Below are 20,040 nucleotides of genomic sequence, written 5' to 3' on the forward strand. Positions count from 1 at the left end.
GGCGCTGGCCGCCGTGCGGGTGCTAATGGTACTGCAGCGCTATCAGACACAGTGGTACAGACAGTAACTTGTGTTTTGTCCCCCCCACAGAGTGTTCGGAGTCGCGCTGTTCACTACCTGCATCCTGAACCTGTTCCTGTCCGTGTGTGCGCGCGTGGGGTGGGGGGCGCTGGCCGCCGTGCGGGTGCTGTTGGTACTGCAGCGCTATCAGACAAAATGGTACAGACAGTAACTTGTGTTTTGTCCCCCCACAGAGTGTTCGGAGTGGCGCTGTTCACTACCTGCATCCTGAACCTGTTCCTGCCCGTGTGTGCGCGCGTGGGGTGGGGGGCGCTGGCCGCCGTGCGGGTGCTATAAGAACTGCAGGTTTATAACGTCTGTTGTTTCCCCACAGAGTGTTCGGAGTGGCGCTGTTCACTACTTGCATCCTGAACCTGTTCCTGCCCGTGTGTGCGCGCGTGGGGTGGGGGGCGCTGGCCGCCGTGCGGGTGCTGTTGGTACTGCAGCGCTATCAGACACAATGGTACAGACAGTAACTTGTGTTTTGTCCCCCCACAGAGTGTTTGGTGTCGCGCTGTTCACTACTTGCATCCTGAACCTGTTCCTGCCGGTGTGTGCGCGCGTGGGGTGGGGGGCGCTGGCCGCCGTGCGCGTGTTCCAGGGCCTGGCGGAGGGGATGACGTACCCGGCCGCCCACGGCATCTGGAGCAACTGGGCGCCTCCGCTGGAGAGAACCCGGCTCTCCACCATCACGTTCGCAGGTAAGGACCCGGTGTCGCGCCAAATATTATGGTCGTTCATGATTCCGAATACGCATGCGCCAGTTCAAAAGTCCCCCGACTTGTCAGTTCTCGTTTCAACCACCTGCTTGATTTGTATAGTAAGGTTCGGACGTGTTGTGTTTATGTGTCAGGGGCTTTACTTTGACATATTACCCACAATACATGTCGCTACAAGGAATCGTGAACGGCCTTGTTGGCGGTTGAGGTACTACGCTTGCATATATTTAAGGTTAGGTTCCTTGAAGTTAGCCAAAGTTAAATTCAGTCGATGGGGAGTAAATCAAGTATCGACTATGTGTTGAAAATATATTTGTCAGGTTGACATTATTTTTCGTGACACCGAGAACATTTGCCCGCGCCACAGGTGGGTTTAAGGTGGTGGGAGCCCTGTCGAACTCTTGTACACACACACACACTATAAGCTAGTTCGCGGTTTGAAGTGCGCATGTGCAGTTTGATGCATTGCTAGTATATATCCCTAGTCTAAGTGTTTTGCAGTGACGTACCCTGTATTATGATTAATGACGTCACACCTCCCGCAGGTACATACTTCGGCGCGGTGACCGGCATGCCTCTGTCCGGGCTGCTGGCCGACCTGCTGGGCTGGGAGTCGCCATTTTACTTCTACGGTACGTCATGGTCCTGATATGTGCGTATATAGTAACAACGGATATACATTAACCAACAGTTTAGGGGTCATTTAGCGTTATGTGTTGTGACAACTGAGAAGCCACATGACGGCACATCCCCCGTGAATGAGCAACACACTGACAGTCATTTTCGTTTTGCGAAGGACTACCAAGAGGGTTGTGACAACTATATGCACACCTACAGTATGTGGTGTGGAAAATAGCTCTGCCGCCTAGGGTTCTCCTTGGACAGTGCTAAGTTAACTCCAAGTTAAATCCCGTGTGTGAATCGGACCACAGTGTGAACATGTGTTTACTACATGTGCTATCGGGCTGCTGTGTAAATGTGTTTTAGGCTCGGTTTACACACGCATTTCCAATCACACTCCGAGTGCACTTGGAAATGCGTGTGTAAATCTGGCCACAGTGTAAACATGTGTTTACCACAGCTACTATCGGACTGTAGTGTGAATGTGTTTAGGCTTGGTTTACACGCCATTTTAAGCACACTCCGAGTGTACTTGGAAACGCGTGTGTAAATCGGGCCACAGTCTGAACAGATGTTGTACTGCAGGTGCTATCGGTCTGCTGTGGTCGTGCGGCTGGTACGTTCTGTCCTCCCCCTCCCCCGCCCGACACATCAGCATCTCCCGACAGGAACAGCTGTACATAGAGGAGAGCATCGGGAACAAAGGAGAAAACAAGATTATGGTGAGGTCTGGAAGGAAGGCGGCGTCCTTATAAGGGTCAAAGGATTGTTTGAAGCTATACTGACGTTATTCGAAAACACATGTCATCATGTAAATAAACTTGATAGATAATGTATTGTGGATTTTGAATTAGATACCAATGATTTATTTTTTGTATACCGAATGGGTTGCTACTTATTAGTTTTGCTCTCGGTAGGCTCGTGAGGGGTTTATTAGAGATGGATTTGTGATTTTTGAGGAATGTGTTTGTGTTGTCTACAGGATGAAGGATTCCCCTAAAGAGCCATGCTGACGAAAGGATCGTGAGGGGTTTCTATGATATGCATTTGTGATTTATAGATAATGTGTTTCCATTGCGTACAGGAGGGCGGAGTCCCCTGGCGAGCCATGCTGACGTCCATGCCGGTTTACGCCATCATCGTGGCGAATTTCTGCCGCAGCTGGACGTTTTACCTGCTGCTGACGAGCCAACCGATATACATGCAGCAGAGCTACGTCAACTATGACACCACAAGGGTAAGGAAACCCCCACACTACCCTCACGTCAGTCACAAACCCCCACACTACCCTCACATTACTAACACTATGTCAGCTGGACGTTTTACCTACTGCTGACCAGCCAGCCGATATACATACAGCAGAGCTACGTCAACTATGACACCACAAGGGTAAGGAAACCCCCACACTACCCTCACGTCACTGACAAACCCCCACACTATCCTCGCATTACTAAAAAACCACACACTACCCTCACACGATTTACGAACCCCCACACTACCCTCATGTAACAAACAAACACTATGCCATTTGGAAGTTTAAATTGATGATGAAGAGCCAGCCGATATAAATGCAGCGGAGCTAAGTCAACCATGAGTGTAGGAAAACCCCCACGCTACCCTCACATCATAGCTTGCTGAAAATTACTTTTATACAGATTTCTGTCGTTTTAAGAACAGCTCAAGAATAATACACGTACAAACTCGCAATACAGGTAAAACTGTAATTATCAGTGGTTGGCAGGAAGTTTGGCTGTTGTGTACTAAGAAACTTACTTGTAAGTGAGTCTAAACCTGATGAATCTGCTAATTCGGGGCTGCCCCCTTAGATCGGATACCTGTCGGCCATCCCGCACTTCCTGATGGGGCTGGTGGTGGTGCTGGGCGGGCAGCTGGCCGACACGCTCCGCTCCCGCGGCTGGAGCACCACGGTGGTGCGCAAACTCTTCAACTGCGGAGGTCAGTACAGTTCAGGGGGAAAAGGTCAGGTCAGGGGTTAAGGCTGGGTGAGAGGTTATGGTTCACGGCGGGCACTGGCCGACACGCTCCACAACGGTGGTGCGCAAACTCTTCAACTGCAGAGGTCAGTACAGGTCAGGGGAAAAAGTCAGGTCAGGGGTTAAGGGTAGGAGGTCAGGGGTCTGTGCGGTCAGCTGGCGGACACGCTTCGGTCCCTCGGCTAGAGCACTACCTGGTGCACAGACTCTTCGATTGCTGAGGTCAGTACAGGTCAAGGTCAGAGTGCAAAAGTTAGGTCGGAGATTACAAGTGAGAGGTCGAGCCGGGGCAGCTGGCATGCACTCTCCGCTCACCACTCTTGGAGTGCAAGTCAAGGGGTTAAGGTAAGGTCAGGGTTACCACAGCCTTTAGTTATGAGAACAGAACTCTCCTAACAGTTTCCCGTCTCCCCTCCCAGGGTTCTTGTCGGAAGGCATATTCCTGCTGATCGCCGCGGCCTGTAACGGCGGGCCGGGAGTCGTCGCGATCCTAACCGTGGCCATCACAGTCGCCGGGCTGGCCATCTCAGGTAGGTACAGGTGTAGGTACAGGTGTAGGTACAGGTGTAGGTACAGGTGTAGGTACAGGTGTAGGTACAGCTATGGTTGCCGCGGCCTGTAACGGCGGGCCGGGAGTCGTCGCGATCCTCACCGTGGCCATCACGGTCGCCGGGCTCGCCATCTCAGGTAGGTACAGGTGTATTTAGCGATCTCAGGTGTCATGCTCCTATGTCCTTTATTGGCTGGGTTTACGCATTCCCAAGCACACCCGGAGTGCCAAGCACACCCGGAGTGTATTTGGAAACGCGTGAGTAAACCGGGCCAATGTAGCAGCAGTTGTGATTACGTACAATATCATTCCAACTGTTTCCGACCACAAAACGCGTCAGTCACGTGACGTTACGGACACGTGACTGCCTTAGAGAGCGACCCGTTTAGAGATGCTTTGGAGTCTGTAACGTCCTCCGTCCCGGTTGGACGAATATCAAATTAAGCTGCTTTCTACACTTCAAAATTTGATACTTTATTAAGAAATGGATTATACTGCTATTGCAAGATTTGTTGACGTTATATTCTCGTTAGGTTATTCCGTGAATCACCTTGACGTTGCCCCACGTTACGCAAGTATCCTGATGGGTCTGAGTAACTGCATAGGCACGGTGGGAGGCATGCTGAGTCCGCTTACTGTGGGCTGGCTCACTGCTGCTTACGTAAGTTTGTTTGCTTGTTTGTTCTATTGATGGGCCCGAGTAACCGCATAGCAGCAGTGGGAGAGAAGCTGAATCCACTGATCACCCGACGCTCATTTCTAAACGGAGAAAACGCTCCCTTTTATGATTATGCTGAAATATCGTTTTTGTGCAGTCAAACAAGCTAGCATCTTTGCATACACACAGAACTCTGTAAAACGACAACATTTTAGATCATAAAAAGATGGCCATATGTCTAGACTAAATCCAGGTAAAAATCGGCAGTTGATTTTCAAGTGATGCAGTCTAGCTAACGCCCTGGACTAAAGTTCGTAAAAAACACGGAATAACATATCCGCTTTATGTTAAACAACAAAAACAAACAATGTCCTATATCTACAGGCTACAGCAGTTTCAGCTGAATAATCGCTGTTTTACTTTTCAGGGTTACCGCGGCTGGGATTACGTGTTCCTGATCGCCGGCCTGGTCCACATCAACGGCGTCATCTTCTACTTCTTCTTCGGCTCGGGCGAGAAGCAGCCCTGGGCTGACCCGGAACCGGAAGAGGAGACCGATGTCGTCATCTACACACGTGACCCGGAGGATGAGGACGATGACGAGGTGGAGTTCCTGTGGGATTACGAGCCGTACGAGTTCCTGCGGCTCACCCGGCGGGACAACTTCGTACAGCTCCCGCCGACGGACGCCTACCTGTACGGGGGCGTGGACCACAGGGACTTCGAGTACTAGCAGTTATAAGTCTATACCGTCCCCCGTCTCCGTTTCCCAGACTGACGAAGCGGGAAAAATTACTTCAGCTGCCACAACAAATAACTTTCTATACGGAGGCGACGACTATCATTACCGGAAGTCCACACCGTCCCCCGACTTCCTCAGACTGACAAGGCGGGACAGCTTCGTACAGAGTCTAAATCAATCAATCAATGGATGGATGAACTAATCAATGAATCAATCAAACTTTATTGCATATGAAACGAAGGACATCCGTGTTGGAGAGGTATATATCGTCCCCAGTCTATAAACTTCCGATCAGGGGTGAAACAGAGGCCAGTTTGATGAAAGTGAAATTATAATAAATGTTGCGACGACAGAGATTATGAAAACATGTGAATAGTCAGAGAAAATGTTAATACATGTATTTCCCAAGTGTATGGAAAGATGGTGCGCAATGCACTGGATCTGCACAGTGTAGAGTAAATTGACTGACACATTTTTGTAATTTTGTTATAAGAAAGTAGGGACATATTAGTCAGTGTAAAGATGAAGAAGATCGAAGAATGTAACTTGAAAGCCAGGAGGTGATGTTTGTCGACACGAATCCCTGCTGTTGACATGTTGTGTCCAATTTTTTAGCGCACACAAGTGTTTCCGTGGTTGCAATAAACATTACAAAGTCACAAGATGTGTAGTTCCTTCAAAGCCTGTTTTTTGGAGACAGGGGGGTTGGTTTAAAACAATATTTGTCACCCCTGCTTTTGATCAATCCAAAAAGCCCGGGTAGCCATTAAGCAGTGCAAAGCGTCATATATATATAAGAAGACTTCAAAAGAGGCCGAACATGCAAACTTTAGTTCATTTTCACATCTTTTGCATACTTTACCCTGAACTCACTCATAATAGATTCTTGCACCTTTCTTGTGCACCGTAAGCTTTGAATCTTCTCACTTTAGGGTCCATAACTTTGCCTATCCCTATAGGGGAAATACTGTGCTCTGCAACCTGCCAATGGTCTAGACGGCGACTAAGCAAAAAGCGCCTCCTGGCGAATCCGGAAAGTATCGCCAATGTCCACTTGCCTCCATGTTCTAGTTGTTTTGTTGGCGTGACGCCACCTGGCGACACAAACGTGCATCTACCATAGCGACACAAACGTGCATCTACCGAAAGCAAAGGCCAAACCGTATACATAGCATTGTGCACACTCGGGGTAGGTTTTATTACAATAGTGCTGTTAGTTCAAAATCTTTGACTAATCAAAACAGTTTGGCTCTGATAACTGTAATAGCCGAGATTTTCTGTTTAAAAAATTAGCGCGGACCACGTTTTTAAATAGCGAGGGTTTGTTTGTTTGTTTTATCTAGATCTCCATTAGTGTCACATAAAGAACTACTATTCTACCTCGAGTCCACTTACATAATGAAATGAATATATGTAAAGAACAAAAACGTATACCATTGGTAAGCAGAAAATCATACAAAATCACATATACGGTGACCTTTGACCTTCTGGTGACCAACAAAGCTCGTCGGCCGACAGTGACCACACCTAGCAACGCCTTAACAACTGGAACATCCCACTGCACGAAATGTCCTCGTTTCCCGGCGTATACGTACCGGGATTTTTCTGTATTTTTGTCGGATACTGACGGATACTGACGGATACATGCGGATTCGTGTAAGGTATCCGACAATTTCCGCACCGGTATATGGAATATTTCCTGAAGAATCCGAAAGTAAGGGATTTTCGACGAATACGGAGCCGTACACTGTACGGAAATGCCACCGATCCTGACGGATACGAACAGGGATTTTTCTGTATTTTTGGCGGATACTGACGGATACATGCGGATTCGTGTAACGTATCCGAATATTTCCGCACCGGTATATGGAATATTTCCTGAAGAATCCGAAAGTAAGGAATTTTCGACGAATACGGAGCCGTACACTGTACGGAAATGCCACCGATCCTGACGGATACGAACAGGAATTTTTCTGTATTTTTGGCGGATACTGACGGATACACGCGGATTCGTGTAACGTATCCGACTATTTCCGCACCGGTATATGGAATATGTCCTGAAGAATCCGAAAGTAAGGAATTTTCGACGAATACGGAGCCGTACACTGTACGGAAATGCCACAGATCCTGACGGATGCGTACAGGGATTTTTCTGTATTTTGAAGAAAATGGTGAATACTGACGGATACAGGTGGACCCAACAACGAATCCGTAACGGATCCGACTAAGTGCTTGCATTCCTAATTTAACTATACCCAAAACATCATTTTGAATGACAGGAAGTTTGGGAAAGCCTGTATGTAACATATGTATCATTTCATATCTCAACATAATGTATTTCTAAGTTCAAACAATCAAATACAATACAAAACGGAAGTACTATGTGGCTAAATGATCCATTTCATTTGAGACAGGCTGAGGGACATCCACATACTCAAAGCACCACTGCATATGCAGGTTAATGTCGGTAAATTGGGGTTGTGCAAGCACAATGTTCTGAAAAATTATGAAATGTATTACAATTAACACCATCACAACATTGTGGTAATATTTACTACTGTATAGTGCCCTTGGACCAAAATTATCTACATGTTCTAAATATTCCACTAAAGTAATAAAAGCCTTATTTGTGGCCAGCTCTTCGTCTAAAAGCCATCAGATACAATTATTTCAAATACAGAGGTTGAAAATAGAAAGTAACATTATACTGTCTGAAGAACTCCCATTATGACACGCCACATTCTAAACGTAAGTAGCATATGCCGTGGAACTGCATGTGTATAATCGTCCTCTCCCCCTTGCTCTGACTACATCTGAGTTCACTGCTTCCATGCACTCTTGGTAAGGTACAGGCAAGGCTGATTTCTTCTGTATCTGCACGTTGGACTCAGCTTGGAGTCCATCTTGTGATGAACCAGTTCCTATATGATAAAACCAAATGATGAATAAATATCAATTCACGTATTTAAGGAACATGTCACATGATTTTGACATGTGCTTCGTTTCATCACAGCAGCTACAAAAAACACGGGACAATGGATATCCATCATGCCTCTCTCAGCTAACATTGAAGTGTACCGATGATGGACTTACCAAAGGAGCCTGAGGTACTCAGCAGCTGAGCATCTGACAGTTGATTGCTTTGTTCCCAGCCAAGGTCCTCACAATATGTGCTGCATTTGTGAAGGAAGTATCTGCCGATGCTGTGCTGGATATATATATATAAATGGAAACAATGACAAATATTAAACATATCACATACTCGCATGTGTAAAAAAAAATGAATCTGGGCATCGTTGAATTGACTACGTAAAACTTACATCTATAACTTGAATATGATATTGATCAAACATGCACAGCTATAACTGAATGAAATAATCACTGAGGCACACTACTGCCTCCTTATAAGTTCTAGTTCACTATCCACAAACTGTGGGATCTTTGTGGGACACATACTTATGACATTTTCTTCCCTTCCATATCTTTAATTATCTTTCCCTCCACTGCTTGCTATTTTGTATCTGAAACGTTAACCAGACACACATGTCTGCTGACCATTTGCAAGAATGAACAAATTAAAATTTTAAATTTCCTAGATCCTAACGCCGTAAAAGGGCAGGTCAGCTGGAGAATTCTTATGGTCATGCGAATGCGATGATATGTCAAGCCACAATAGGAGGATAACTGACGTCAAAACTAGTTAGAAACGGGAATTTTTCAATTTGTACTTACCAAAGGGCAGTCCCTCTATATGATGAATCAACTCCCTACCAGCGTTTAAAAGGGGGGAGGGGGGCGACGAATATTGCATGCACGAAGAAGACAACGTCGCAATTCCGTGCGTTTAAGTTTACACCGAATTCCCTTCGACTCTCAAGCCACTCAAAAATCACTTGTCGACCATGGTAGACTCTGGCGATGCCATGTTAAGCACAGAAGGTGATGAAACGCCGTTCTTGTCTGTGCTGTTAACCGAAAGAAAACCGTTAACGTTTGTCGCGCCCAGAAGTGTCTTGTGGGTAATTTGGATATCCGACACGAATCCGTGTTCCGTACACGTCAGGATCCGAGACAGCTCATGACCTCTAACATATTGGCAAATCTGAACTTCTAACATATTGGCAAATACATAAAAAAAATGAAAGATCCGAGTAGATATTGTATCTGTACCCGAAACGTATCCAGACGTATACGGCATCAGAATTGCTGGATCTGAGGTGTTCCTGGTATTTGTCCGACTTTGCTCGGAAACGTTCCGTATCTGTACCCGAAACATATGAAGGATCCAGACGTATACGGCGCGGGAATTGTCGGATCTGAGGTGCATCGGATCCAATCGGAAACGTTCCGTATCTGCTATGATGCGCAATTCCGGATCTGTTGGATTCGTCAGGATCTGAGATCATGCCGCGTGCCGTGCAGTGTGTATTTGTTGGTCAGGATCCGAAGCAACTACCGACAAACAATCCGAACATCTCTGCCATATTGACAAATATCTAAAAACGAAGGATCCGCGCAAATATCCTCAGGTATCCGACGCGCATCACGGATCCAGACGTATACGGCGTCGGAATTGCCGGATCTGAGGTGTACCTGGTAATTGTCTGAATTTGCTCGGAAACGTTCCGTATCTGTACCCGAGACGTATGAAGGATCCAGACGTATACGGCGCCGGAATTGTCTGATCTGAGGTGCATCGGATCCAATCGGAAACGTTCCGTATCTGCTATGATGTGCAATTCCGGATCTGCTGGATTCGTCAGGAAATGAGATCATGCCGTGCCGTGTGTATTTATTCGTCAGGATCCGAAGCAACTACCGACATACAAACAATCCGAACATTCCAAATATCAAAAAACGAGGGATCCGCGCAAATATCTTCGGGTATCCGAGGCGCATCACGAATCCAGAAGAATACGGCGTCGGAATTGGTCGGATCTGCGGGCACTTCAGTATCCGAGCAGTGAACTGGGATTTTTCCGGATTCGCTCGGAAACGCCATGAGGCCCGATTCCGGATACGCCGGATCCGTCAGGATACGTGGCCATTTCGTGCAGTGTCCGGGTAACAACAATGCCCAGACCGGATGTACATGTCGACGGTGGATTGTAGCAGTTTCCCCTTTGTTTTCCTTACTGTAAATGCAGAAATGTTTGCGCCGGTTTTTTGTTCGCGGTTTTCGCGGCGACCGTTTCACCGCGAACTTTAAACCACCGCGAACATTTCTGTCCAATGCTGTAGCAGTATTTGACTATAGCGCTGCGGCGAAATATAAAACCACGCGAACTTACATGCATTTATAGCAGTTCCCATTTTTTTTATTGTTCTTCGTCGAATAATCTGGATCTGAAGTGCAGGATTCACAGGACCAGCTCCAGGTCCAACCCGTGGCTTTACTTACACTAGAATTTGTTAACTCAACGTATGGCAACTACAAGACCTTGTGCAGACGTCAATAGTGACAGTATTTTCTCTTACTTGCCGGGTGGCTTGGCTCTATACGAATAACCGTCCCTGTTATAGACACATACGCTATCATGTGAAATATAATCCTTAAACTAACACGCACACACACACGCACGAACACACACCGGCACACATATACACACACAGACACAGACACAGAGACATACACACACACACACACACACACAAACACACAAACACGCACACCCACACGCATGCACACACACACACGCACACACATGCACACACAAACACACACACTCACACTTACGCGTCGCGGCTTTCAAAACAACACTACGATATAACATACGGGTTCATCATCGATATCGTGGGTTAACGTTCGATAGCTCGTCAGAGGGGTACAAATGATTTACCGGCGCTATCGATACATGTTTGCGGACAAGAAAGTTAGCAAACCAACACAGGCGCAACATGAGATGATGGAGAGCCATTCATGTCTTTGTCTCCGGACTATTCTGATACAGATCAATAGTCCCTGATATTTACATCGAGCCCAGAATGAAAACACAATAATAAAAATGTAAGACTTTACCGACGATGTTATTGCAGGCGATGCGCACATCACTGTTTACTGACAACAGCACGGAGTCACATGAAGAGAAAAACATCTCGGTACAAGACGCGCTCGCCACGTCTGATGATGATATGACTTCAGCTGATAGTGATAACTGATAATGAGTGTTGTCGTGCCTGGTCACTATGAAAAACATATCCACACCCACATACATGGTCAGTACTACAAACATGTCCATACCCACATACATTGTCTCTACAACAAACATATCCACGATCATTCAACCCTACATCTGCTTGGAGATAAGGCCGCGCCGCACAACGATCTCAATCAGGGCACAAACCTGAGAAACAATATTTTTCCACTTCTTAACTCTCATTGTTAATGTTAAAATTCAACCGCCGTATTTTCTGTAAAAGAGCACAAATTTCTTCAAAAGATCCTCTGGATTTTGACGCGACTCATTCACATAAAAATATGCGGACCCTTTATATATCTTCATTGATTCAGAACTAAAAAGTTACAAATATTTCTTAAGACTATTTCTGAACATCAGCAAGTTAAAGGGGTTGTGGCTATCAATATTCAATAAGGTGTCACCTGTTGCAGATGAATTAACGTCTAGGACTGGGCCTTTTTTTGGACGTGTTCATTACATCAAAACTGAAAAAAAGACTTGAATACTGAGAATAGCTGAGATATTACTCACTTAATGGTTCAACCCGCAGTTACCCCGTTTAGACATACAGCTACTGTTGCTCTATCTGATCCACGTTTGCGGACATTAAAGTTAACAAAACAGGACCAGCGTCATGTGAGACGATAAGAAATCATTGATGTCCCTTTATGACTATAGATCAATAGTCCCTGATATTTACATCGAACCCTGAAGAAAAACACCATAATAAAAATGTAAGATGGAATCTTTGTCTGGCTTGGTTTCAAAGACAGTCTTAAAACGATGTTTTGTTACAAAATAAAATACGGGGGCAGAATCGCTAACTTAGGTGAAAGTTTCATGGCTTCACAGACGGGTACAAAGGCTTTACCGACGATGTTATTGCAGGCGATGCGCACATCGCTGTTTACTGACAACAGCACGGAGTCACATGAAGGGAGTCATCTCGGTACAAGACGAGCTCGCCACGTCTGATGGTATGACGTCACCTGATAGTGATAACTGATAAAGGGTGACGTGGACCAATGGGACGAGTCCAGAATCCCGCCATATACCGGTTCGTACTGGACTCTCCGGCACATTTCATCGGGGTCTCTCGTCTCAGACGGACCACACTTCGGAGAGAAGACAGAGCGGACCGTGGTTCGGAGAAGACTCTACTGTTTCCCACTACTACCAGAGTGCATCAGACAGTAAGTAATGTCGTTAGATTATGTTCTAATCTAGTTTAGTTCTAAGACGTCGGACAGTGTTTTGTCGGTAAGCACTGTTTAACTTCGGTTTTTGACAGACAAGGACGACGTGGCACTGCACTCAAGTTTTCATAACTTATACTAACAGTACCACGTACAGATAACAACATACCCATATTTTTATACACCTGGGCGAAGTGAGGAAAGTCGTGTAAAGTGCCTTTCCAAAGGGCACAACATCGGTGGCGTCAGGGGGATTCGAACTCGGGACCTCTTGGTTCTGGGCCGAACACCCTGCCGTTAGCAGGCCACACGACCCCACCAAAAAAAAAAAACGTGTAAAGAAAATTACTACTTATTTTCGTCACCCTCGGTCTAACCTAGTCTCCAGTCTCTACGGGTCGGCTAAGGGGTGTTCTAATAGGCCCAGTCTGCTGAGCATTGGCCTGTTTCTGTTAGCCTGACAGTGTCTTCTTAGCTGGCTTGGCGAGTCGCCGCCTCCCTGTAGGGAGCGAACTAATTAAGCCAAGACCGTGAAACCAGCCCGAGCAGGCTAATCTGTATGGGCGGGCGGGCGTGCATCCAGCGCCGTAGAGATACCGGGTAGTTCCCGATAATATGGTTATTAGGCTGTTTCGGTCCAACTGTATTCGGGTCAATGTGTGAGTTTTTTTCTCGCCGATGTTACTTTTGTGAATATACAGGTAAATGTTGTCTATTTCGGCGAGCCAGTAATGGATGATAGATGTAATAAACATGTTCAGTGGCTGCCCGACATAGTGTGTTCTTTAACAGACTCCAATATATCTCCGGCACTTAAAGGCATCCAGAGCATTTTATGAGGCTTGAAACTTGACTAAAAAAATCAAATTTCTAGTTATTTCTTCACAGAGTAAGTTTCAATAACACTACCATTACATATGGACATTATAGGAGAAGAGATACAATATCGTTGTGTGGTGAGAACTGAAAGAAAATCCGAGCCCTAATAAACTGATCCTGACTGTACATTACATTTATCGGTGCGACCAATGAGAGACTCATTGCATGTCCGTCAAATATTTGCATTTTCATATTTCAATTTTGCATTTCTACGTTTTAACGGAGGTGGGCGGGGCTATGGTATCGGTCTATTTGCAGTAGGTGCGTGAAACTAAAAGATCACCATGTAGCTTATTCTTGTGCCGCTTTTGAGCACTTTTGATGAGAAATCCGCACGAAAATGTGGTAAACAGTGGCGTTAAATGTCAATTTCTCAAAGATTACAGCAACGAGAATATTTCCAGTTTTCAAGCCTCATAAAATGTTCTGGGTGCCTTTAAGGTAGTACTTTGTGATAAAGCATGTTCTCATCTGTTCTTTCCCAGACTCCATAACCACAGCCATGCTGGGGAAACTGCTGCTGACCACCGCCGTGGTGCTCGCCGCCATTCACGGCTCCAGCGCCCAGGAGCGCGGTACGTCCCGATCATTGTTCGTCGGTTTGACATCCTCCACCAGGCCCTCTTACGGGCGTATGAATCGTAGAATTCGGCAGAAAAAGGAATAATTAGCCAGTAGAGTCAGTCCACAGTGAAGATCACATTTCGCCCGTTTGGCTGCAAGTGAAACCCTGGCGTTGTTAGTCTGGTAGAGACTAGGTTTGATATACCCGGATCGGAGCAAGCTTTGATTTTTTGCCACGCATCCGCCATGCCCTGCTTTCAAAGTGGAGGACAGGAAACGAAGTCTGTACAAGTCTGACATTACACGTACAGCCACCATTTTAACCCCCACCGTTATCAAATGGCTGGGTGGCCAGCTTATTAAAAAAGCATTTCTTGTTCGTAATTTGGGAAAGAATATATAGGTTTAAAACAATTATGATGGGGCATCCGCCAACACGACAGGGTGATAGATATTTATTGTAAACTTGTTTCTTTTCTCTGGCCAGCCGGTCCGTTTCATGTACCAAACAGTCGTTGTTTATGAGAATGACATACCAGGAGCGAGCTTAGATTTTTTTGGGTAATTTTGGTAATTTTGATTGTGCATTTTTGATACAGTCATAGATATGGCCAACACGATGAGATGATATTTACTTATTCCTTTTATCTGTCTGTCGGATCTGTGGAATGTGCTATTGTACAAGGTACAAATCGCTTGTCAGAGAACCGTTTGATCAGGAGCCTGTTAGTATCTGACGCCTACTACAGGAACTCATATTTCCGTACTGTGTACGGCCTATTAATTGTGCATTTAGTTTGGTTTTAAACCTCTTTGTGTTTGTATGTCATTTGGTGTTTGTGTTAAGCCTATAGCTCTTTTAAATATGTATTGTGTTCCTATGGGTCTGTGTTTGTACCCGAAATAAAGAAAGAAAGAAAACACACGCACGATGTGTACCATCTTCGTCTCTTTACCCCCCGAATGTCTACAGACATCAGTATGGCCACCTGCCCGGACGGACAGCCGCTAGTGGCGTGTTATGCCGACCCGTGTCGAGTTGTCAAGTGCGCGGCAGGGACGGAGTGTGTGTAAGTAGCAGAGACTTATCCGGTTCGGGATCTTACAGCAACATTTTCGGGACGCTGGTTATCCAGTTTAACCCGGCAGTAACGTTTCGTTTTTACGCTGGAAGGTCCGTTTCAGGAAATGATTTTTGACACCGGTGATTCATCTTTAGTCGTCCGCAACGTCCATATTCGGTGTGACGCGTCAGTAACGCTTATTTTTGACACCAGTCTGTCGGCTTGACTCGTAATCTACGTTCATTTTTGACGCTGGAAATTCGGTTTGGTCCGTCAGTAACGACCATTTTCTGACGCTGCTTGGTATTCAGTGTGACCATTTAGTAACGTCTAGTTTGTTTACGCTTGTCAGTAGATTTGACGCGTCAGTAACGTTCATTTTTGTCGCCGGTTATTCAGTTTGATCCGTCAATAATCACGCTGGGTTTCCGGTTTGACGTGTCGGTAACGTCCATTTTGCCCTCGTAGGTCCAACTTTTGTGGCGGGTGCAACGCACAGTGCGTCCCGATTAAAGAGCCAGGTAGGTCTATATAACCGTATCTGTCTATGTGTACATATTGATGCATGCTTGTCTATGTTTTATCATCTTCTACCGCGTAAAATCAAGCCCTCAGACCCTTGATTTTCCACCGTGGATTTTCATACAAAATCACGCTTGCACACGTTCTCAAGTAGCTATTTTAATTAACAATTACTGAGTCATCGTAAAGACGCGTGGCAGCGTTGCTGCAATCAAAGTATCGTAAAGACGCTTTTACAAATGAACGTCTATATCTGTATACTTCCTTTGTACAGATAAGCATTAGAATCCTGATAAGACTTCAATACATGCCAGTGGTGCGTTTAGCAACTTACTAGACAATGGAGCACCGGCAGCAGATGCAGCACTCGGGGTTGTTTTTGGCGTTTTTAGCGGTGTTTTTTACGTGTTTCTGCGTGTGTGATTTGTGGCATTTTGCATACACCCAACTGGTAGCCGGGTATCTCTAAAAGCCTCGGTCCTCCAGGAAACGTACGACTCGCCTCTAGATACCCTAGAAACCGCCACGACTGCTGCATCTGATTGGACTCTGATTTAATGTAACCTTAAAATGAAACTTGTTTCAAATCCTCAGTTAAGTGCAACAGCTGGACGAACTGGTTTGATCGCGACAACCCATCGGGGACCGGCGACTGGGAAACGCTGTCCGACCTCCAGCAGGGCAACGCCGGGCAGATTTGCAAGAAGCCCTCGGCCATCGAAGCCCGCGTCATCGGCACGGGGCAGGATGCGATGGCGACGGGGGAACTCTTCGCGTTCAACGACGTCACAACCGGATTCGTCTGCAAGAATGAGGACCAGACGGACAACGCGTGTCTGGACTATGAAGTCCGCTTCTGCTGCTCGGATGTCGGTATGTACAATTTTTTCTAATTTCCACAGAATCTAGTTCGACCATGACTCATGAGTTACTTGTTTACAGTGCCCGAGTGCCCACCTGGCGTCCTGGACGCTCAGCTGGCTCAACCAAGACTCATTTTCGACTTTTCCTACAGCTTTAGGCTGCCCGGGTTTGACAGTGACTCATATTTGACTTCCCCTGATGGGACAGGACGCCCCTGTCTTACTATGACTCATGAGTGACCTGATACAGTTCCGAACTGTCCATCCGGGGGTTGTGGCTTAACCATGATTCATGTATAGAATGCCAACAGGTCCAGCCTATCCGGAGGAGTTCAGTTTGACTGCGACTCTCACCGGCGGTTTCTGGACTGGTTCGGCCGTAACTTACTCGTGACTTTGCGGTACAGTTCTGGGTGACTTTGACTCATCCATGTCTGACTTGTTTTGCAGTCCCAGACGGCGGAGACGGGACCTGGACGCCCTAGCTCGCCGTAACTTAGTCGTGACTTTGCTTTACATGTTTTAAATAACTATGACTCATGGGTGACTTGTATGCACTTCCAGACTGTCCTAGTTTTACCGTAGCTAATGTTTTACTTTTTTGTAGTTGCAGACTGCGAAGACGGGACCTGGACGCAGTGGTTTGACCGCAACTCACGTCCGACTTTTCGTACAGTTTTAGACTGTGTCCTTCTTTAACCCAAGGAGGTATATTTGGCCATCTTGTTTAACCCTAGCTCATGTTTGACTTGTTTTGCAGTCCCAGACTGCGGAGACGGGACCTGGACGCCGTGGTTCGACCGCGACAACCCTTCTGCCACCGGCGACTGGGAAACTCTGACCTCCCTGCGCAAGGAGAACCCCGGGAGGATCTGCTTCAACCCTTCAGCCGTGCACGCGCGCGTCATCAGCACACAGGTGTCTAACTCCCCCTTACCTTACATAGCGCGTCATCAACACACATGTGCCTAACTCCCCCGTACCTTACATAGCGCGTCATCAACACACAGGTGCCTAACTCGCCCATACCTTACATAGCACGTCATCAACACACTGGTGCCTAACTCGCCCTTACCTTACATAGCGCGTCATCAACACACAGGTGCCTAACTCGCCCTTACCTTACATAGCGCGTCATCAACACACTGGTGCCTAACTCTCCCTTACCTTACATAGCGCGTCATCAACACACAGGTGCCTAACTCGCCCATACCTTACATAGCGCGTCATCAGCACACAGGTGCCTAACTCTCCCTTACCTTACATAGCGCGTCATCAACACACAGGTGCCTAACTCTCCCTTACCTTACATAGCGCGTCATCAGCACACAGGTGCCTAACTCTCCCTTACCTTACATAGCGCGTCATCAACACACAGGTGCCTAACTCCCCAATGTATTATATTAAAGGCATGATCGAATAATCTACAGCTATCATTCCTTGTTAAAGTTCATAAGAATGTTCGTATTGTTTTATTTTACCAGGATTTTAACTTATCGCAACATGCCATGCTGTAATTGTAATTTTGAGATTTTATCAATGCCAGCTCCAAAACTCATAGTGTCATTACCGTGTTAATGATATATGATAAGAATGATGTTATTTAGCATTTTAGAACACATTTTGAAAACAATCCGCGGTTCAGCCAAGACCATGGGTTTACACACGCTCCAAGTGTGCTCCGAGGGTACTTGGAAACGTGTGTGAACCGGGCCTATATGTGGCGTCGTGTGACGCAAGTGTTGAGCGCGCGGCTGTCAAACAATGGGACCCGGGATCTAATCTCGGGTTGTGCCCAGAGACATGTCCGGACCTGCGCCCCGACGTTGTGCCCTTAGGGAAGGCACTTAACACGACTTTCCTCACTTCACTCAGGTGTAAATGAGTACCTAGCTCATCTAGGGTTAATGACGTCCCTTGGATAGGACGTTCAATGGAGGTCCCGTGTTTTGGGAGAGAACACACTCCGCGCACGTTAAAGAACCCACCACACCTTTCGAAAAAGAGTAGGGGCATGCCCAGGTGTGCGATGGTCCAAATCTTACAGTCTGGTCTGGGATGACATCTTGAAAAGGTGATAGTCACCTGTTATGTCAATCCTTCCACAAATGTGGTAAATCGAAATAAATATATCTGCAATGAACCATTCATTCATCACCATCCGCAGGTTGAGGCGTCGCTGGCAGGAGAAGTTATCCTCCACTACGACACGACCACCGGCTTCGCCTGCGTCAACGCGGACCAGGACGACGATATGTGCCTGGAGTATGAAGTCCGCTTCTGCTGCCCGCGTAAGTACCACTTCTTATTATCACTACCTTCTGCAACTCAAGCCTGTAATGATTCCGGTAATGTAGCTCCAGTTATGCTAGGTTCAAATTTCCAGTCCGGGGCCCGGCCGGGCAGTCTTTGGGAAAGAAAAGTATCATATAAAAGACGACAAAAAACAAAACGTACCCAAAATTATCTAAGCATAGCTTGTGCAAGTCTATGGACATACACTTTGATTTTTTGTTTCCGCAAACAGCCCGGCCGGGCCCCGGTTAGGAAATGTGACCCTAACATTACATTTACACCGGTGCCCGTAGGGGGTGTGTTCCCGGACGGGCCCCGAAGACACACAGTTGTCCCGGTGGACTGCCGGGCACCGGATATGCACCTCTCGGTGTTCTCCCGATTAGCTCATGGCGTCCATTTGTTACGGGGCCCGCGTTGATTTTGACTCTGTGTTAAAAACTTCCAAGGTCCCCAAAAATTCGCCGCGGGTCAACGTAGTGGTCACTGAAAGTGAAAAAAAAAACAGCCTGTGAACTGGCCGGCAGGGCCCCTTTTCCCAATTGTGACCTAAATATTATTACAGACATGAAGAAGGTACGTGTTGTTACCAGCTGGAGACTACAGAACCACAGTTTAAGTTTTCTTTGTACAGAGAGAGGTAGCTGCCGGTCTCCAGAACCGTCGGGAGGTTTAACCGTACATGGTTATGTACGAGGAAGATCTAATATTCCCCCCTTCTTGTTTCCGCGTCCCAGCTTGCCCCCGTTGGACTCCCTGGTTCAGTCGCGACCTCCCGGGGGGAACCGGGGACTGGGAGGTTCTGTCTCACCTCCGTCCCGAGAACCCGGGGCAGATCTGCCAAGCGCCTACCGACATACAGGTATGTTTGTTTGTTTGCTGATTGATTGGGTGGGGAATGACTTGGCCATAGTTACTCAAGCAACTGGATATTTGTTTTAACAGTCAGACGTTTCAGACAGCATCCGCGACGAACAACAGGAGCTAATCAAATTATTAGCACACAACCTTGTCTTGACTTGCTATTCTATTGAACCATTTGAAATTGTCTTCACTTCATTAACATATCCATTCAGAGTTTTGGTATAAAACCTGGTTTTCTAGTCCTATCCTTAGTCACTGACGAAAGACAGC

The 20,040-nt window shown here is 46.6% G+C and overlaps 1 protein-coding gene, 2 long non-coding RNA genes and 1 pseudogene across 3 annotated transcripts; 3 read left to right on the forward strand and 1 right to left on the reverse strand.

The window, feature by feature from the left end:
* The first annotated feature begins 51 nt into the window (after positions 1-51).
* Positions 52-6,008, forward strand: LOC136424375 (vesicular glutamate transporter 1-like; annotated as a pseudogene).
* A 1,471-nt stretch (positions 6,009-7,479) lies between these two features.
* On the reverse strand, positions 7,480-10,384 carry LOC136424363 (uncharacterized). Its single transcript, XR_010753874.1, has 3 exons — positions 9,077-10,384; positions 8,438-8,547; positions 7,480-8,265 (listed from the first exon to the last, which is right to left on the reverse strand). It is a non-coding gene; the product is annotated as an uncharacterized lncRNA (long non-coding RNA).
* A 2,200-nt stretch (positions 10,385-12,584) lies between these two features.
* LOC136423777 (uncharacterized) lies at positions 12,585-15,753 on the forward strand. The gene is made up of 4 exons (XR_010753792.1): positions 12,585-12,716; positions 14,084-14,173; positions 15,136-15,232; positions 15,695-15,753. It is a non-coding gene; the product is annotated as an uncharacterized lncRNA (long non-coding RNA).
* A 234-nt stretch (positions 15,754-15,987) lies between these two features.
* Positions 15,988-19,795, forward strand: LOC136424531 (mucin-5B-like). Its single transcript, XM_066413147.1, has 5 exons — positions 15,988-16,003; positions 16,343-16,621; positions 17,372-17,529; positions 18,779-18,902; positions 19,644-19,795. The coding sequence occupies exons 1-5, from the start codon at positions 15,988-15,990 to the stop codon at positions 19,787-19,789; spliced, it is 723 nt and encodes a 240-aa protein (XP_066269244.1). The 3' UTR covers positions 19,790-19,795.
* Positions 19,796-20,040: the final 245 nt, after the last annotated feature.

The sequence above is a fragment of the Branchiostoma lanceolatum genome, chromosome 18, assembly GCF_035083965.1.
Source record: "Branchiostoma lanceolatum isolate klBraLanc5 chromosome 18, klBraLanc5.hap2, whole genome shotgun sequence".
In the NCBI taxonomy this organism is placed as follows: Eukaryota; Metazoa; Chordata; class Leptocardii; order Amphioxiformes; family Branchiostomatidae; genus Branchiostoma; species Branchiostoma lanceolatum.

Coding starts and splice junctions, on each gene's coding strand:
- LOC136424531 (XM_066413147.1), top strand. Junction 16,622..17,371: donor CTTCTGCTGCTCGGATGTCG/GTATGTACAATT, acceptor CTTGTTTTGCAG/TCCCAGACTGCGGAGACGGG. Junction 17,530..18,778: donor CGCGCGTCATCAGCACACAG/GTGTCTAACTCC, acceptor CACCATCCGCAG/GTTGAGGCGTCGCTGGCAGG.